Raw genomic sequence first — 14,314 nt, forward strand, 5'->3', positions numbered from 1 at the left:
TTCATTCGCAACAACAGCGGCAATGAAGTGTATGTTGTTGTTCTGTAGGCAGGGCTCATTCACATCTCAACGTCCGTCTGCACAAAGAGATCTAGGCAGGGGCCTGTCTATGCAACGGATGTATCTGCAAGGCTTCTTGCATTCTTTTTGTGCCAAATACGAAACCTCAGCCCAAAAAGTGAAATGTAAAAAATCCACGGCGATATTCGAAATCGCGACCTCTTGATGTCGTCCTAGTCACTTTTACAAAGGACAAGATCGTAGTCAAGCGCACTACCACTGTGCTACGCGGACTCCTTAATTTTCCGAAAATAATTTGTCCCTCTTCTATATAGAGTAATCTTCTGTCCTACCAACTAAAAGTTAAAAGATTTTTACTCTACCGTGCACAATTCTGCAGCCGCCACTCCAAAATGCATATAGAAGATAGACAAACAGTTGCATCTCGTGCAAAATACAATCCCTTTCTTGAACAATTAGACATATCAACAAAAGCAAAATATTTGTTTTAAAGAGAAGAACCGGATGAATGAAGAAAAAAGGAAATGAAACCCCAAATTTCTTATGACCGACCAAAGATCCATCCGAGCACTCTTTGTCCCTGAGACCTTTCACCACTCTCCTCAATTGACTGCCCTCCTTGTGTCTGTGGGAGCGCCTCAGTCTGTGCTTGTTGGACCTCACTGCAAGTTCAAGTCAGACCAGCAAAAGCAGCGGCTACGAGGGCAAAGAAGACTCACGCTTCGCTCATCGCAGCGATAGCCTGGTTAACCATGTCTTCCGGCAAGTCTGCCGGTAACCCATTTGCATATACATGTGGGTCGAGTGGAGCGTAACCTGGTGGTGGCGGAAATTCGGAATTTGATCTGGAAGGACCTGGTGCTGGCGATGGGACAGAGTGAGAAACAGGAGGGTCTTGAGGAGAAGTGAACTGGCTAGGAAAGTATTGACCTCGAATGCTGTGCATTGAAATGTCGAGAAGATTGGGTGTAGGTGGATTATGCTCGATAGGTGATTGCTCACGATCTAACTCGGCGTCGAGAGGCGTGGTGGCGCTTTCGTCTTCCCCATCGACAATATCACCCTCATCCACAGAACCGGAAGCGGAGGACGACGATGAAGAGATGACAAATGGAGGGACGCGAGTTTGAGAAGAGGGCCTGTCGGTAGGTGAAACGTAGGAAGAGAAACCAGGAGCGGGAGAGGGAGAGGAAGGAGTGGCACCGGCGCTTGAAGAATCGGCCTCTGAGCCCATTGGACGGAGAGGGCTGGAAACATGAGGATCAGTAGGAAGTACCCGGTGATCCCTATGCTTGTGTCTCCTTGTCCTCTGTGTCTGCGGTCCCGGACCTGACGTGCCCCTATTCCGAGCAGCTTCTAGCAGCGCGCCCATGCCACTGTGCCTATTAGGTCGTCCAGCTCCTCCAGCAACCGCAGCACCTGGCGTACCATAACCTGATTCAAGCAAGATGGATCCTCGCTCGCTTCCATAAGCAGGTGGAGGCGCAAGCGTACCAGTCATTGGCGCCAAACCCCACTTCTTCACGTTTGCCTCGATAAACACGAAACCCGCTTGACCAAGGTTGACATGCAATGTACAAGGCCCATTAGCACCGACGGTCGGGAACAGATTGAGCCGTTGCAAACCGGTATAAGCATCTTCAAGCTTACGTCCGTTGCGAGTGAAGAAGACAGTGCCGGTTCGAGGGCGGTAACCCACCCCTAGGACGTCACCTTCAGCCAAGGCAGGCCCATAAGAAGCTGAAGTAAACGGGTAATTGTGCGACTTGAACCCGTCCGAAGCAAAATACGCGACAGAGTACTTGTTCCACCCAGGTAACCTGAACGATGGATAAGGCTTGGTTGCGAGACCAATAGCGACCTCGGTGTTAACCGGCTTGTCGTACATTTTGACTTCCCAATAATACACTTCGTTGAGCTTGGGAAGAGGTAAGTTTGCCATGACATTGTTACCACCTCCCTCGCGAGCGGGCATACCAGGACCATCCGCCAAGAATGTAATTTCCGTACGAGATTGCACGTAAAGGGAAAGATTGTCTTCATAATCTGGCTCGAACGCCCAAGCCGAGACGCCCTTTTCTTGAATAGACAGGAACTGAGAAAGAGTAATGTCGGTGGGGATGGACGTAGGAGGGTATTGTGACTGCCAGTCTACATCGTTGATCAGTCTTCGGCTCAAAAGTTAAAACAATCAACTTACCCTTGGCACGATTATACGCCTCCCGAACTTCCGGGTCTACCGTTTCCAACCATCTAGATTCCACACCTTCTACACCACCTTCCCCAACAACGCCGTCCCCTTTTGATAAATCTAATGGCCCGCCATCTTCCAATAATCTGACGGCCGTCAACTTCCATTTGGACACCTTTCCATAAGAAAATACTCACCTAATGCCTCTCTTCCGACGTACATACAACACAACTATCAAAAATACTACCATTCCTACCAGTACAGTGAGTACGACCACTAGTACTGGTATGAAGACCAGTAATAACGTTGAGACACCGCCTCCATTATCATTCTCTGATCGAGTGGGGTTGGGTAAATCTGGATGCCACGGGTCTTGATCCATTTTGACCAGATGGTTCCGAGAGTGCGCGGTTGTTTGAAATTGGTATAAAAGCTTGGTGACTTTTGTGATCGGGTTTACAGATTTATAGAGGTGAAGACTGCGAGTGGAAATAGGATTAACCATATATCCGCTTAACTGCAGCACCTCAAATAGCTGATCCTCAAGGAACAGAGCAGTTTATTTTGCGAGGCAGGATTACCTAAACTCAGACGCTCCGTGTGTTTTGTGACACTGAAATGAAGTTGTGATGTGAGAGTGGGGGCAAGAGACAAGGGTTGAAGGATGGATAGTGAGAGGGAATGAAAGGAACTTGTAATTTGCGATATTTGAGGACTGCTCTTTTCTCCGGTAGGTTGCTGAGCCTTGTCGTTGTGACTGGAAGGATAAAATGAAATCTGTATTTATGTGTGTTGCGGGGTCCAACAATCTATGAGAACAGGACCAAGTCAGCGATTCGACCACAACATGCGTCGGGTGTGCACAGCATTCGTCTGCGCGCTATACAACAATATGCTTGTGGCTTGTCGGTCGATAGCCATTATGGATTTGTATGTCCGCCAGAACCCGACTTCCTAACGATGGTTCTACAATGCTGACGAAGAGCCAAAAGGCGGGGTGGATCCGCAATCGGGGAGGCGAGGAAGTGGCCACTCACCAACTGTCGCCAGCAATAATCTTTCACTAGGTTCTTTGGATGCTATTATATCCAATCGGAAACTATTTGATGGTCCACTGGGATGTGTATGCTTGGTGTTCCGGTATATTACAGTAGCTCGAGTATAGGAGATGGGAACTTAGTATGGTGGAGCGCAGGCCCTCATAGCGACGAGATCTCCAAGAGATGCGCAAGCCATTCTCGCCACCCTCAGCTGCTTCCGTCATTTGATCCCGCCTTCCGATGCAACCCGCCAGTCAAGCCAACGAACTCTTCTTCTGTCGTCCAGTGCGTCGGGGACAGCCAACCTGCAACCGAGCTTACGAGAGCAGAAAGTGCATGGAAAGAAGACTACAGATACAATATAATTGACGAGAGACCAAATCAAGGACAAATGACCAGTTTACGTCTTAGTCAACATCCATGGCTTCTTCCTTCTTCTTTATTCCATCCAGAACTTCCTTCTCCAACTCCCGGCTTCTGTCCGCCCATTTGTTGGGGTGACTGACACTTTCCCCATTCCCAAGCCCTTCCCCTTTCTTCACACCACGCGTAACCTCAAACACTCTCGTGCACGCTACGTGATAGTGACTTGCCTTGACACTATCCAGGATATCTCGCATTTCGGGAGAAGTACGAGAAAAGTGGTCGGGATAAGTGTTGGTAAGGAAAGTTGTAAGATTTTCGGGAGAAAAATGTCTGAAGGGACATCCATGGGCGTCTTGGGTACCTGGCTGATCTTGAGTAAGAATTTGTTGACAGCTGCAAGCGGTCAGTCCAGTTCGTGCATGTAAAGCAAATGACATACTTTTTTGGAGGATAATTGGCTCGACGACCCTCCTGCCCGTAGCTGTGACGGATGTTATACCTGTATTCTTTATTGAATTTGTCATCTGTCATACTTGTTCCATACGACCGTCTCCAGAAGAGGATCGCTTGATCTAATGGCAGACCAAGACCCTACGGCTGGTCAGTAAATGTTGTGCAAGAAAATAGACAATACTTACTTTCAAAAACAATGTTAACTGCAGGCGACCCCAGTGCTTCAAATGATGATCCTTTTTCAACTTTTCATATAAATGCCTCATACACGGTGGGAAATGTTTTCTTGCGACATCGTCAATGGTGTCGGCTGTGACGGTCATTCCGTCGCCCAATTCATCTGACGGTTGATAGTCAGAGGCGCCTATACCAGACAAGAATGACGATGCGAGGTGGTCGATGACGGGTCCAAGACGCTCGTCCTCGTCTAATCTTGGAAGATTCTTCGCTGTAAACTCAAGCGCCTTCTCCAGACGATCGGCAAAGACCTGAAGGACGAGAGATAGCTGAAGGGACTGGGGAACAAAGGCAAGGCCACCCTTAACTAACACACGTCGTGCACCGACAAGGTCTGGTACGGTATACCATGGGACCTTAAACCATGTCTCAGAAATCGCATCTTCCTTGGAGCCCTTGGGCAGCATCTGCTGAAGCTCTGCCTTGAGAAATTTCTTCTCATCTTCGCCAACAGTGTCATAGTTAAAGGAAAGCGACCGGAGGAATGCAGCACGCTCATTCTTGTCATCTGTTTCGAATCTGGATTTAAATAGCGCCAATTCTGAGCGGACGAAGCGTTGTCGAAGATCAGGACTGATATGCGTCAGCATTTGCCACTGATCCTGGCTCACATTACGTGCGACTCACCTCCGACAGAATGCCAGCCTCAAAACCCAATGACCGATTTCATCCCTGCGCCTCTCATCATCAAGGTTGACGTTTCTCGCAGTGTTACTGGACAGTGGTAAGTGCGTCTTCGCGTAAGTCGCGATTCCACTGGCCACTTGGGCGTAGGGTAATGATCGATGAGAGAGTGATTCGATATGTGAAAGAACCCGAAGGCGGGATATGGCACATGTCTCAAATTCTTCAAGTGTTATATCTAGGGCTGGCGGTCGTTCGTAACTAAAACGAAGTTATTTAGCTCCGACTATATGTCAAGACGCGCTAGACGTACAAGTTGAGTCGAAAGGAATACCTCGCGCTGGGAACGCCATTTGCAGTGGAGTTCCGTTTGCTGAGTTTGACTTCAGGAGACGAATTAGTGTTTGTCGTGTGCCTAGAGCTCGCTCTGAACATAACGATGGTGATAAATGATTTAATAGAAGAAAAGCGAATAAAAATCAAGCGAAGAATGCGTGGTGGTCGAAAAACCGAACGCGTACGACAAACATGACAGACGCGTCTTTGTGAATTTACGTAATTATTCTCCACGTCACGACCGCAGCGACGAGGAGGCGACGAGCGAGTGGGAGCAGCAATTCCGTGCTCCCTTTTACTTCAGAGTGTACTCTTCAAACACCCATACAAAGTCAAGAAAAAGCAGCCATGAGGACTTCGAGCATGCTGTTTATGCCCTTTGTGGCATTTTTTGGTCTCGTCTCTGCACGTTCAGCGACAGGCGACAGAGTATTGGTTGTGCTCGAGTCCGCAGTAACCAAGGATGACTATTCTCAATTCTGGAATTCATTACAACGTACGAAAATTCCTCACACATGATGTGATATACTAACGACGAAATAGAGCGCGGGTTTGAGCTTACATTCAAGGAGCCCGAATCCAAAGACGCCGATCTTGTCAAGTTTGGAGAAGCGCAGTACGATCATTTAATCATGTTCGCTCCTACAGCGAAGAGTAAGACCTTCATCATTCACAATAGCCATGCTGATATGCGATAGACTTCTCCCCCTCCATTTCACCCAAGGCCATCCTTGATTCGCAATTCAAGGGCCTTAATGCTCTCTATATTCTCTCCCCACAGCTTCCTGAAGTGCAGCGAGAACACCTGAGAGAATACGACCTCGAATTTATCCCTTCTGATCTCGTTCTCATCGACTCCTTCTCTCATCCTTCTGGAGAAAGCGCTTCTACCGTGCTACTCCCCCCTACAGAATGCGCTGTCTCAAACGGTGCCGTTTTATCTGACACTACTCTTACTGGTGGGCCCATCGCCTATCCCTCCGGTACAGTACACTCGGCAGGTTTGAACCCTTACCTTATTGACGTTCTCCATGCACCTAAAAAGTCATACATTGGGCAAGACAAAATCCTCAATGCCGATGAAATTGAAAGGGAGAAGGCTGTAGATGGGAAGAAGAGCAAGGATGCATTGCAGACGGGCAAGAAGGCCAGTCTGGTTAGCGCTTTACAGACCAGAGATAACGCCAGGGCTGGTTTTGTGGGTAGCGGTGAAGTGTTTAGTGACAAATATTGGGGCCAAACAGTCGAGACCATTGATGGGAAAAAGTGAGTCTCAAGACAATCTCTTGCCCCCCATGCACTGATCCTTTGCAGAGTCGAGACTGGTAATGCGGCTTTCGTTACTGATTTTACCAAATGGGTTTTCCAAGAGACCGGGGTCATCAAGGTCGTGTCCACTACTCATTTTCGAGAGGGCGAGACTGAGCCTCGAGAGATGTATACAAAGAAAGATGACATTGTAAGTTTTATACACATGTTGCAGAAGATGTTTTTTGCTGACATTTCCTAGACTTATTCTCTTACTCTTGCTCAACATGTCACCAATGGAAATGGCACCTCCTCCTGGGGTCCTTTCTACGCAGATGACATCCAAATGGACTTCACCATGCTCGATCCTCATATTCGCACTGCTATGATTGAAGACAAGTCGTCTAGCTCTGCAGATGCCACAACATACAAGGCAAGATTTATCGCCCCTGACAGACATGGTGTGTTCAAGTTCGCCGTTGAGTACTGGCGTCCTGGGTAAGTCATTCTTGCCCCCCCCCCTGCTCTGATAACGCAGACTGATCTTCCTAACAGATGGAGTTACATCCGAACATCTTCTACCGCTTCTGTTGTCCCTTTGCGACATGACGAGTACCCGCGATTCATTACCGGCGCTTGGCCTTATTACATCGCTGCCATCAGCACTAGTGTGACGTTTTTAGCATTTGTTGCCATTTGGTTGTCCTTGGGAGAGGTAGATAAGGACAGAAAAGGAAAGAAGAAGGCCGAGTAGACTGTAACGCATGCAATACATAAGGATTCGTCAGCAGTGCTGGACGTATTTAGATCTTTGGAGACAGACGAAGTTGTGCGATTATCCGCAGAACATTTTCGCATTATTTACTAAGTATTCATATTTATAATACGACATATAACGCAAATTACATCTACTTCTTTCCGACGTCGTCCTTCTTGGCAGTCTTGTCGTAGAAAGCAATCCAGATCTGGCCCTTACCGCCCTTTGCGGTCCATTTCGTTTCAGTCGCAGAACCAATAAACCAAATAGTGCCTTCACCTCCTTCACCATCAGTACCCTCCCCTCCTCGCTTTGTTCCTTCTTGGTCTTCGACCGTCCACTCTCCTTCAAGGACGACCGCAACTCCGGCCCCATCCAGAGGAGATAAGATTTCATCTCCTGCAATCTTCATGATAGAGAACTCCTCAAAAGGAGTTGAATAGACTGTTGTCCTTCCATTTTGAGATTTGGAGTACTTGGAGGCATCCAATAGAAGGTCCTTGATAGCTTTGGGGGTGCAAGTTACAGCCTTGGCAACCAATGAAGGATCATCTTTGGAGTCGTCAGAAGTGAAGCCAACATTGAGGACATTGTCGCTGATGGCCATAAGCTCAACGATTTCTTAGCAATATTAGTAAAAGCGATGAGGTTACTTGGAAGGTTACTCACCGCCTTCGAGCCAAGCGTGGGGGCCATCGGCGCCGACGTACATACCCTGGTCCTTTTTAAGCTCTATAAGATTCAAAAAGAGCCTAAACATCTTTGTAAGCTTACAAATCTTAAAAACTCCCACTACTGGGAAGGGAGGCAACCCACAAACTAGAGAACAGTCCAGCATCTCCAGGGTTGTACTTCTTTCCCAACTCAACAGCTCGCACTAATCTGTTCTTGTCCTCGTCTTCAATATCTACACTGTCAAAAGCCTTGAGTCCTTGGCTAAGTACGCGGTCCGAGAATTTCTTGACTGATTCCTCGTTGTCTCCGAGCTTAATGAATCCCTCCCAAGTAGGTTGAAGAGTTTCGGCCGAGGGGGCAGAAATGAACGATTTAATGGACTTCTGGAGCAAAGAGGGGAGAAGAGAAATTTCTTGAACACTTTTCAAGAGTGAAGCAATTTTGTCGTATGGGCGAAAGGAAGCAAATCCAAGAAAACGGTCTGAAAGGCAGACAGCGATTTCCGGCTTATGGTTGATACTTGACCTCAAGTCAGTTCCTCATTATCATTGCAAAATGGGCTGTGAGCTTACTCGCCAAATTGCTTAGGGTTCTCTTCGTGCAACTTCTTGGCCAAAGCTTTATCGGGATGGATCTGCAATGGAAGAGCTTGCTTGCAGGTCAAAACTTTGAACAAGAAAGGTACATGTCCTTCTTCCTGGCCCTCAGCGCCAGAGCCCTTTGCCCCAGTGAAGGGAGGAGAAAATCGATTGGCTGCACCGAGTAAGGAAGGGTTCTTTTTGAGGTGGGTGGAAAGGAGTGTGTCGGGGGATGAGAATAGGTGGGCAGGATTATTCGGGTGGGTGCCCATCCACAGCTCGGCGTAGGCCTGTTCAGGCTTGAGGTCGAACGAGACGGCACCGTTCTTCGATGCTAGACGAGCGGCCAAACTGTCATTGCCGACCTCACCCCCTATCTCTAAATGTCAGCACTTCTTCCAACGAATTGTACAATGGAAGGGGCTCACAGGGGTAGTCGTTAGGGACACAGCTAAGCCTTTCAATCTTTGGTACGTTACCAGACGACATTGTTGTTGAGCTTGGGGTTGTAGTGGTATGTATCTTTGTTCGGCAGCCAATTTCATGCATAAATAGTTTTCCAAACTCTCATATTATACATTCCCCAAACTGCTCCAAGGGGTTGAAAGCCATATAATGAGGCACAAAATGTCATAAACGCTCGACGTCATATTATTGTGCTGAGTGATGAATGTCCAGGCATCCTGCTAAGTATAGGTGGAGGTGGAGGCAAATGTCTCGCCATCCGCCATCATGTAATGTCCCATGCCGCCCTTTATTACCGTCGACGTCATCATCTCCAATCCGGCAGATCATGTTCAAGCGGACGGCATACACTACGTACAATTATATGCAACGAAGTACAGTCGCCTCCCTCAAATCCGGAACCCCGCAGCATGCAGCAGTAGTGTAATCGTGCGAGTGGACGTAAGTGTATGAGCCCCCTGATAACTCCTACGAGACCGAATTCCTATCCCCTCCTACTGCTGGTCGGGCAGATTGCAGGTGGCATGCAAAAGTCGCATTATGCAGTGTGAAATCGTATGTACGTAGTACAACAAAAAACCAGATATATGATACACTCATTCAATCTGCGGGATGGTGTATGGCGCATCAAGCTACCCAGTCCCTCCCTTTCATCGCCATATCCTCCCCACTCCTCCACTTGTCTAACACGAAGCCCAGCTTGTCCCGCGACATCCCTCCATCGCCCTTGATTTCCCCACCCTGTATTCCCTCCCTCTCCAAAGATTCTCTAAGTTTATCTGTTTGACCTTTACCATAGATACGGATGACTTCGGCCAGGGCAATTTCGATCCACGTCGTAAGCAAAGCAGCGATTGGAGGAGAAGCTGGCATAGGGTCGCGAAGGGCAAGAGCAAGCCACGTCCAGGCATAGGTGAGTCGCATTGGCTTAGGGACGAGTTTGTCAAGTTCTTCTGGGGTAGGTGCAGACGGTAAAGTGGGGATGAGCGGCGTAAGAGGTGTTTGAAGGATAGCAAAAAACAAAGTGCAAATGCTGGACATCCGAGAGATGTATTCGTGTTGTGACTCATCGGTACCCCGCCCGGTTGACTTTTCGTACGCTTCACGACTTTGATTCTACCATCTGTTAGCATTTCTCAAACGTCTCTCTTCAGCGAAAACGTACAGTTTGAGGAGCGGGGTAGAATGGAACTACCCAAGGACACTTTTTCACGAATCTAGCAAATAAAACATCGCCTAAAGCGGCGTGACCCCTCAGCATCAGCCCCACTACAACCTTTGCCAGAGGAAAGGCGGATGTCGGTTTGGACGTAATTTCGGACTGCGCTTGAGTGATAAGTACTTTGGAAACATGGGAGAGAAGATAGGCATATGGTTTGGGAACGTCTGGAGTGAATTGAATGGGCGAAGCCGCGGAAGGTGGTGAGGGAAGTTGTTGGATAAGGAGATCATGGATGTCGGTTGTCTAATCATAGTCAGTGTCCAATCATCCGTGATCTAACTCACGATCTTCACAACAGATTCTCTTGTATTCAAGGCTTGACCCAGCCACCTAATAATCATCCTCTTCCCCTTATTCAAATTCGTCATCGTTGGTCTATCCGCCTTGACCTTCTCAATCACCTCGCTCTTCATCCAGTTCTGTTTTTCGGTGTACGCTCTCCACATGGCCCCAGCTTGTTCTCTCTTGTCAACAATCCTCTTAGAAGCTTTTTCCTTTTCCTCCTTTGCTCTCTTTTCTTCCTCCAACTTGCGTTCTTTGGCTTCCATGGCAGCCTTCGCTTGCTGTTCCTTCAAAGCCAATTCCTTCGTATGGCGTTCAATCTCCGCTTTTTGTTCGCGCGCCACTCGATCCTTTTCTGCTATCCGGGCTTCTTCCTCCTCTTTTCTCCTTTTTGCCTCCGCTTGAGCTATTCTGGCAGCCTTCGCTGCAGCTTCCGCCTCCCGCTTTTCAACCGATTGAATCACTTCATCAATGTCCTAATATGGTGTCAGTATCAGCAGTTGTACTTTCATACAAAGACATACCTTCCAAAGACTCTCCTCGCGCTCCTTGAAAGCTTTCCGAAGCTCTTCTTCTTGTTTGTCATGCCTCAGAGCTAACCCTTCCAAAAGTCGTCGAATCTCCTCAGCTTCTTGTGAAAGTTGTGACTCCTGGATTGATACAATTTTGGCACGAGCATTGGTGGCTATAGAGCGAACATGCGACTGCTGCTTCGCCGCACGATATTGACCATCCCTCTTTGAGTAAGTGAATATTTAGTGAGATACCCAATAAACATTACTAGCGATGTCAAGACGTACCCAAGCCTCCTCTTCAGTCCTCTTGACCCAAGTTTCAAACACATCTGGCTCTTCTTTCAGCACTTCTTCCAAAGTAGCCTTGCTGCTGGGTACTTTGCTTCCAGTCAATGAGCGCGCCAAGGGCGAATGCCTCCATAACGAAGACGAAATTTCGCTTTTTCTCTTGTTCTTCGACGATTGAGGACTAGTTCAATGTCAGCTCTGAGTCATCCATACACATGATACGTACGTTGAAAAAGCATTCCAAGGGGATTGAGTCCTTGCCTTGCCTCCGTTCTTCCCGCCATTGACGCTTCTCCCGCTCAGTCCCAAAATCTCCACTTCATCCTCAGAGCCCAACACTTCTTCATCACTAGAATCTAGTGCAGCGCGTATATCTCTCCCCAATGAGGAATTTGGATCTGTAGATATCCTTGAGACACGTATTAGCTTAGCAGAACATGGGAGCGGAAGGGATATATACCATTGAAAGCCGTCCAGTGATTCTTCGTCCGAAGAGAAGGAGTAATCGACAGATACGATATCCGAGTCCGAGTCGGAATCCGAGGACACCACTCCGAACCTCATTACTAGGATGGCAAGTTGAACTTGAGATATAAAGAGCCGTATAAAAAGTGGTAGGGTCGAGAAGCATTAACTTGGGTCTTTCTGCGTTCGTTATTTCCGCCAAACCGCTTTGCCTTCCGCGCCTTCCGGAAATCAGACGGGAAAACAAAGTGGGCGGCTATTTAGACAACCGACTAAAGGGCCGGCCGCGGGTTCTACAGTGTGACGTCACTAAAGCAGTTCTCTTGTGGTCCACTAATAAATATGTCAAAATGTCGACTTTCAGCTCTATACATCAATACCTATCTCCAAGATGGCCTCCGTATTTCACTCGCACGCCTCCAGTTACGCCTCGGAACAGCTCCAATTCCAGCTTTCGGCTCTTTCTACTCTCCCCATCTCCTTTCCACCTTCTACCCAGCTTCATGTCCAGCAGTCTACGACTCCCAAACCTCATCTGCAGAGTGCCCTCTCAGAGCTAAGCTCATCCAAACCCATTAGCAAGGAGAGGCTGCAGCAAATTCTGGAGGGTCTTGCTAGCGCCAAGGATCAGGAAGGATACGCAGCCGATCAATTGAGCGAAATTGATGAGCTCGTGGAGGTCGAAGTGATGGGTCGAGCGGTGACAGTCCTCTGGAAAGAAGTCCTGGATGCCTTTATTGACGGCGCTCTAAACCTTGAACGGGAGAGAGTATGGTGGGATGTCGTATTAAATAGCCCGCGTGGTGTGAGCGTTTACCTCATCCAAAGTAAGAAACGTCACCCATGTAGCCCGACAAATGCTCACTCAGCCCAGCCATGCCACATAGATTGTGGAATGCCATCCCTCCTCGAGCCCAGCTATCTTTTCCAAACTTGAAAGCCTTCAAATTTCCTTCCAAAGAGCTCCTCTTCAAGCCTCTCCACTCGACCACTTCTGCAGCCCTGACATCTATCACTTCTCCGTGGACGCTCACCAGGAGAGAGATCCTGTCAACCAGATCTGAGCTTACCCGTGCTCGAGACAATGCGGCACACCGTATCGGCGTCCTTGCATCACAAGGTCCTCAATGGAACATGGAGGCAAAAGAGGGTGTGCAAGCAACGGGTGATGTAGCTAGTGAGACCCAACGGGTGTACAGCCTTTTGTGTTCGGTCCTTGACGTTCCACTTCCTAAACCCCGCAAATCTCGTTCCACGACACCTCCCCAGTCTATTCCTACCGCCAACACTCTCCTCTCACTTCTCACCACCCGCCTTTCCCAGTCAGAGGCCAACATTTCTTCGACACTCTCCGTCCACGCTAGACCTGGAAGACTCACCAGACTCTGGTTCCCATTCCTTTTTCTTCCCCCCACCCTCTACTTCACGGTCAGTATCATTGGGAGAAATAAAGAGTGGCTGCAGGAACAGATCAGGAATGGAAAAGAGACTATCAAGGGATTCTTTGTTCAGTGGGTATGGGAACCGCTGGAAGGTATTGGAAAGACATTGAGGGGCGGAGGTGAAGGTCTAGGTGTAGCTCCCAGCACCGTTCAATCCGATCAAGCTGTAAGCCCCCAATATCTCTGTCTCAATATGTAGCTTGACATTAACACAAGAGAAGTCTCTTGAGAGAATGGTCATGGACCTCGGAAAGGATTACTATCATCTCTCTGGACCTCAATTACAGGCGCTCGGAGACAAAGTAAAAAATGGAGATATGGAAGAAGTGTTAAGGGTATACGAGAGGGAGATGCAGAGTCCTCTGAAGAATGCGTTGATGGGGAGCCTCATCCGAACTCTCTTGATTCAAGTGCAGAAGACTAAGGTCAGTCGCGCGCGCCATTAGCCCGTCTTCGCTGTTGTTAATACCCACTGTAGACCGATCTTTCTCTCTCCCTCCTCTCACTTGACCACCTTCTCCGCTCTCAACAGCTTACATTCGCCTTTGTCGGACTTGCTCCCAGTCTGCTGATACTCTACGGTTTCGGGGGTTGGTTGCAAGGTGTTTGGAAGGGTGAAAAGAGGGGTAAGAGCAGAAGACGAGCTTACTTCCACAGTCTTCGGTAGGTTAACCATCTTTTAAAATTATGACTGTGATTAACGCAGATATAGATCCATTGAGCGTCTCCTTATCACCTCCCCTGAAGCGGAGATGACTCATCGTGATAGAGGTCTTCTCATCGTTTCTGTTTCAAGTCTTCGATCATGGGCAACTGTATTAGGCGCAAGTAAGAGGGAGGCATTCTTGGACGATTTGAGGATGGTTGAAAATCCTGTTTTGAAAAGGGAAGATAAGCTGAGGGTGATAGAGAGGATTTGGAGATGCTGGGGGGTGGATGGAAGAGGCAAGGCTTACTCGGGTTAGAAAATAGATATTGATAATGCATCATTCGCTAATCGAGCAAGGGGTACGATTGCATCTTGTCTCCCATTGTGCTCTTCATCAAAAGGCGCGGGGAGACCTTGATGCGTGGCTCCCTTGCTCCGCCCAGCTGGTACCACTTTAGAC

General features: G+C 48.3%; 6 protein-coding genes and 1 non-coding gene across 7 annotated transcripts; 2 read left to right on the forward strand and 5 right to left on the reverse strand.

The window, feature by feature from the left end:
* Window positions 1–191: 191 nt before the first annotated feature.
* Window positions 192–294, reverse strand: CNJ01710. The gene has a single exon. It is a non-coding gene; the product is annotated as a tRNA-Arg (tRNA).
* A 145-nt stretch (window positions 295–439) lies between these two features.
* CNJ01720 (endosome protein, putative) lies at window positions 440–3,363 on the reverse strand. The gene is made up of 5 exons (XM_567432.1): window positions 3,250–3,363; window positions 2,410–3,021; window positions 2,222–2,358; window positions 741–2,172; window positions 440–683 (listed from the first exon to the last, which is right to left on the reverse strand). Exons 2-5 carry the CDS (start codon window positions 2,715–2,717, stop codon window positions 563–565), a joined length of 1,998 nt encoding a protein of 665 aa, XP_567432.1. The 5' UTR covers window positions 2,718–3,021; window positions 3,250–3,363; the 3' UTR covers window positions 440–562.
* A 210-nt stretch (window positions 3,364–3,573) lies between these two features.
* CNJ01730 (hypothetical protein) lies at window positions 3,574–5,421 on the reverse strand. The gene is made up of 5 exons (XM_567348.2): window positions 5,246–5,421; window positions 4,936–5,193; window positions 4,257–4,881; window positions 4,058–4,209; window positions 3,574–4,011 (listed from the first exon to the last, which is right to left on the reverse strand). Exons 1-5 carry the CDS (start codon window positions 5,365–5,367, stop codon window positions 3,660–3,662), a joined length of 1,509 nt encoding a protein of 502 aa, XP_567348.1. The 5' UTR covers window positions 5,368–5,421; the 3' UTR covers window positions 3,574–3,659.
* Window positions 5,422–5,575: 154 nt separating this feature from the next.
* Window positions 5,576–7,320, forward strand: CNJ01740 (dolichyl-diphosphooligosaccharide--protein glycosyltransferase 48 kda subunit precursor, putative). Its single transcript, XM_567349.2, has 6 exons — window positions 5,576–5,764; window positions 5,812–5,922; window positions 5,967–6,534; window positions 6,583–6,727; window positions 6,779–7,014; window positions 7,072–7,320. The coding sequence occupies exons 1-6, from the start codon at window positions 5,617–5,619 to the stop codon at window positions 7,268–7,270; spliced, it is 1,407 nt and encodes a 468-aa protein (XP_567349.1). The 5' UTR covers window positions 5,576–5,616; the 3' UTR covers window positions 7,271–7,320.
* Window positions 7,321–7,370: 50 nt separating this feature from the next.
* CNJ01750 (mannose-6-phosphate isomerase, putative) lies at window positions 7,371–9,057 on the reverse strand. The gene is made up of 5 exons (XM_567350.1): window positions 8,955–9,057; window positions 8,521–8,899; window positions 8,090–8,467; window positions 7,943–8,025; window positions 7,371–7,894 (listed from the first exon to the last, which is right to left on the reverse strand). Exons 1-5 carry the CDS (start codon window positions 9,013–9,015, stop codon window positions 7,425–7,427), a joined length of 1,371 nt encoding a protein of 456 aa, XP_567350.1. The 5' UTR covers window positions 9,016–9,057; the 3' UTR covers window positions 7,371–7,424.
* A 450-nt stretch (window positions 9,058–9,507) lies between these two features.
* CNJ01760 (poly(A)+ mRNA-nucleus export-related protein, putative) lies at window positions 9,508–11,904 on the reverse strand. The gene is made up of 7 exons (XM_567351.2): window positions 11,759–11,904; window positions 11,525–11,707; window positions 11,296–11,479; window positions 11,020–11,232; window positions 10,498–10,971; window positions 10,157–10,456; window positions 9,508–10,107 (listed from the first exon to the last, which is right to left on the reverse strand). The coding sequence occupies exons 1-7, from the start codon at window positions 11,860–11,862 to the stop codon at window positions 9,619–9,621; spliced, it is 1,947 nt and encodes a 648-aa protein (XP_567351.1). The 5' UTR covers window positions 11,863–11,904; the 3' UTR covers window positions 9,508–9,618.
* A 239-nt stretch (window positions 11,905–12,143) lies between these two features.
* CNJ01770 (conserved hypothetical protein) lies at window positions 12,144–14,197 on the forward strand. Its single transcript, XM_567352.1, has 5 exons — window positions 12,144–12,590; window positions 12,638–13,371; window positions 13,427–13,630; window positions 13,684–13,868; window positions 13,918–14,197. The coding sequence occupies exons 1-5, from the start codon at window positions 12,155–12,157 to the stop codon at window positions 14,168–14,170; spliced, it is 1,812 nt and encodes a 603-aa protein (XP_567352.1). The 5' UTR covers window positions 12,144–12,154; the 3' UTR covers window positions 14,171–14,197.
* Window positions 14,198–14,314: the final 117 nt, after the last annotated feature.

Source organism: Cryptococcus neoformans (genome assembly GCF_000091045.1).
Source record: "Cryptococcus neoformans var. neoformans JEC21 chromosome 10 sequence".
NCBI lineage: Eukaryota > Fungi > Basidiomycota > Tremellomycetes > Tremellales > Cryptococcaceae > Cryptococcus > Cryptococcus deneoformans.

Coding starts and splice junctions, on each gene's coding strand:
- CNJ01720 (XM_567432.1), bottom strand. CDS start 2,717: ATGGTTAATCCTATTTCCACTCGCAGTCTTCACCTCTATAAATCTGTA. Junction 2,173..2,221: donor GGCGTATAATCGTGCCAAGG/GTAAGTTGATTG, acceptor TCAACGATGTAG/ACTGGCAGTCACAATACCCT. Junction 684..740: donor ATCGCTGCGATGAGCGAAGC/GTGAGTCTTCTT, acceptor TTGAACTTGCAG/TGAGGTCCAACAAGCACAGA.
- CNJ01730 (XM_567348.2), bottom strand. CDS start 5,367: ATGTTCAGAGCGAGCTCTAGGCACACGACAAACACTAATTCGTCTCCT. Junction 5,194..5,245: donor TATTCCTTTCGACTCAACTT/GTACGTCTAGCG, acceptor ACTTCGTTTTAG/TTACGAACGACCGCCAGCCC. Junction 4,012..4,057: donor GCCAATTATCCTCCAAAAAA/GTATGTCATTTG, acceptor GACCGCTTGCAG/CTGTCAACAAATTCTTACTC.
- CNJ01740 (XM_567349.2), top strand. CDS start 5,617: ATGAGGACTTCGAGCATGCTGTTTATGCCCTTTGTGGCATTTTTTGGT. Junction 5,765..5,811: donor ATTCTGGAATTCATTACAAC/GTACGAAAATTC, acceptor ACGACGAAATAG/AGCGCGGGTTTGAGCTTACA. Junction 6,728..6,778: donor ATACAAAGAAAGATGACATT/GTAAGTTTTATA, acceptor GACATTTCCTAG/ACTTATTCTCTTACTCTTGC.
- CNJ01750 (XM_567350.1), bottom strand. CDS start 9,015: ATGTCGTCTGGTAACGTACCAAAGATTGAAAGGCTTAGCTGTGTCCCT. Junction 8,900..8,954: donor TGTCCCTAACGACTACCCCT/GTGAGCCCCTTC, acceptor ATTTAGAGATAG/GGGGTGAGGTCGGCAATGAC. Junction 7,895..7,942: donor CCACGCTTGGCTCGAAGGCG/GTGAGTAACCTT, acceptor AATATTGCTAAG/AAATCGTTGAGCTTATGGCC.
- CNJ01760 (XM_567351.2), bottom strand. CDS start 11,862: ATGAGGTTCGGAGTGGTGTCCTCGGATTCCGACTCGGACTCGGATATC. Junction 11,480..11,524: donor CCTTGGAATGCTTTTTCAAC/GTACGTATCATG, acceptor ACATTGAACTAG/TCCTCAATCGTCGAAGAACA. Junction 10,972..11,019: donor GCGAGGAGAGTCTTTGGAAG/GTATGTCTTTGT, acceptor ACACCATATTAG/GACATTGATGAAGTGATTCA.
- CNJ01770 (XM_567352.1), top strand. CDS start 12,155: ATGGCCTCCGTATTTCACTCGCACGCCTCCAGTTACGCCTCGGAACAG. Junction 12,591..12,637: donor GAGCGTTTACCTCATCCAAA/GTAAGAAACGTC, acceptor CACTCAGCCCAG/CCATGCCACATAGATTGTGG. Junction 13,631..13,683: donor TTCAAGTGCAGAAGACTAAG/GTCAGTCGCGCG, acceptor TACCCACTGTAG/ACCGATCTTTCTCTCTCCCT.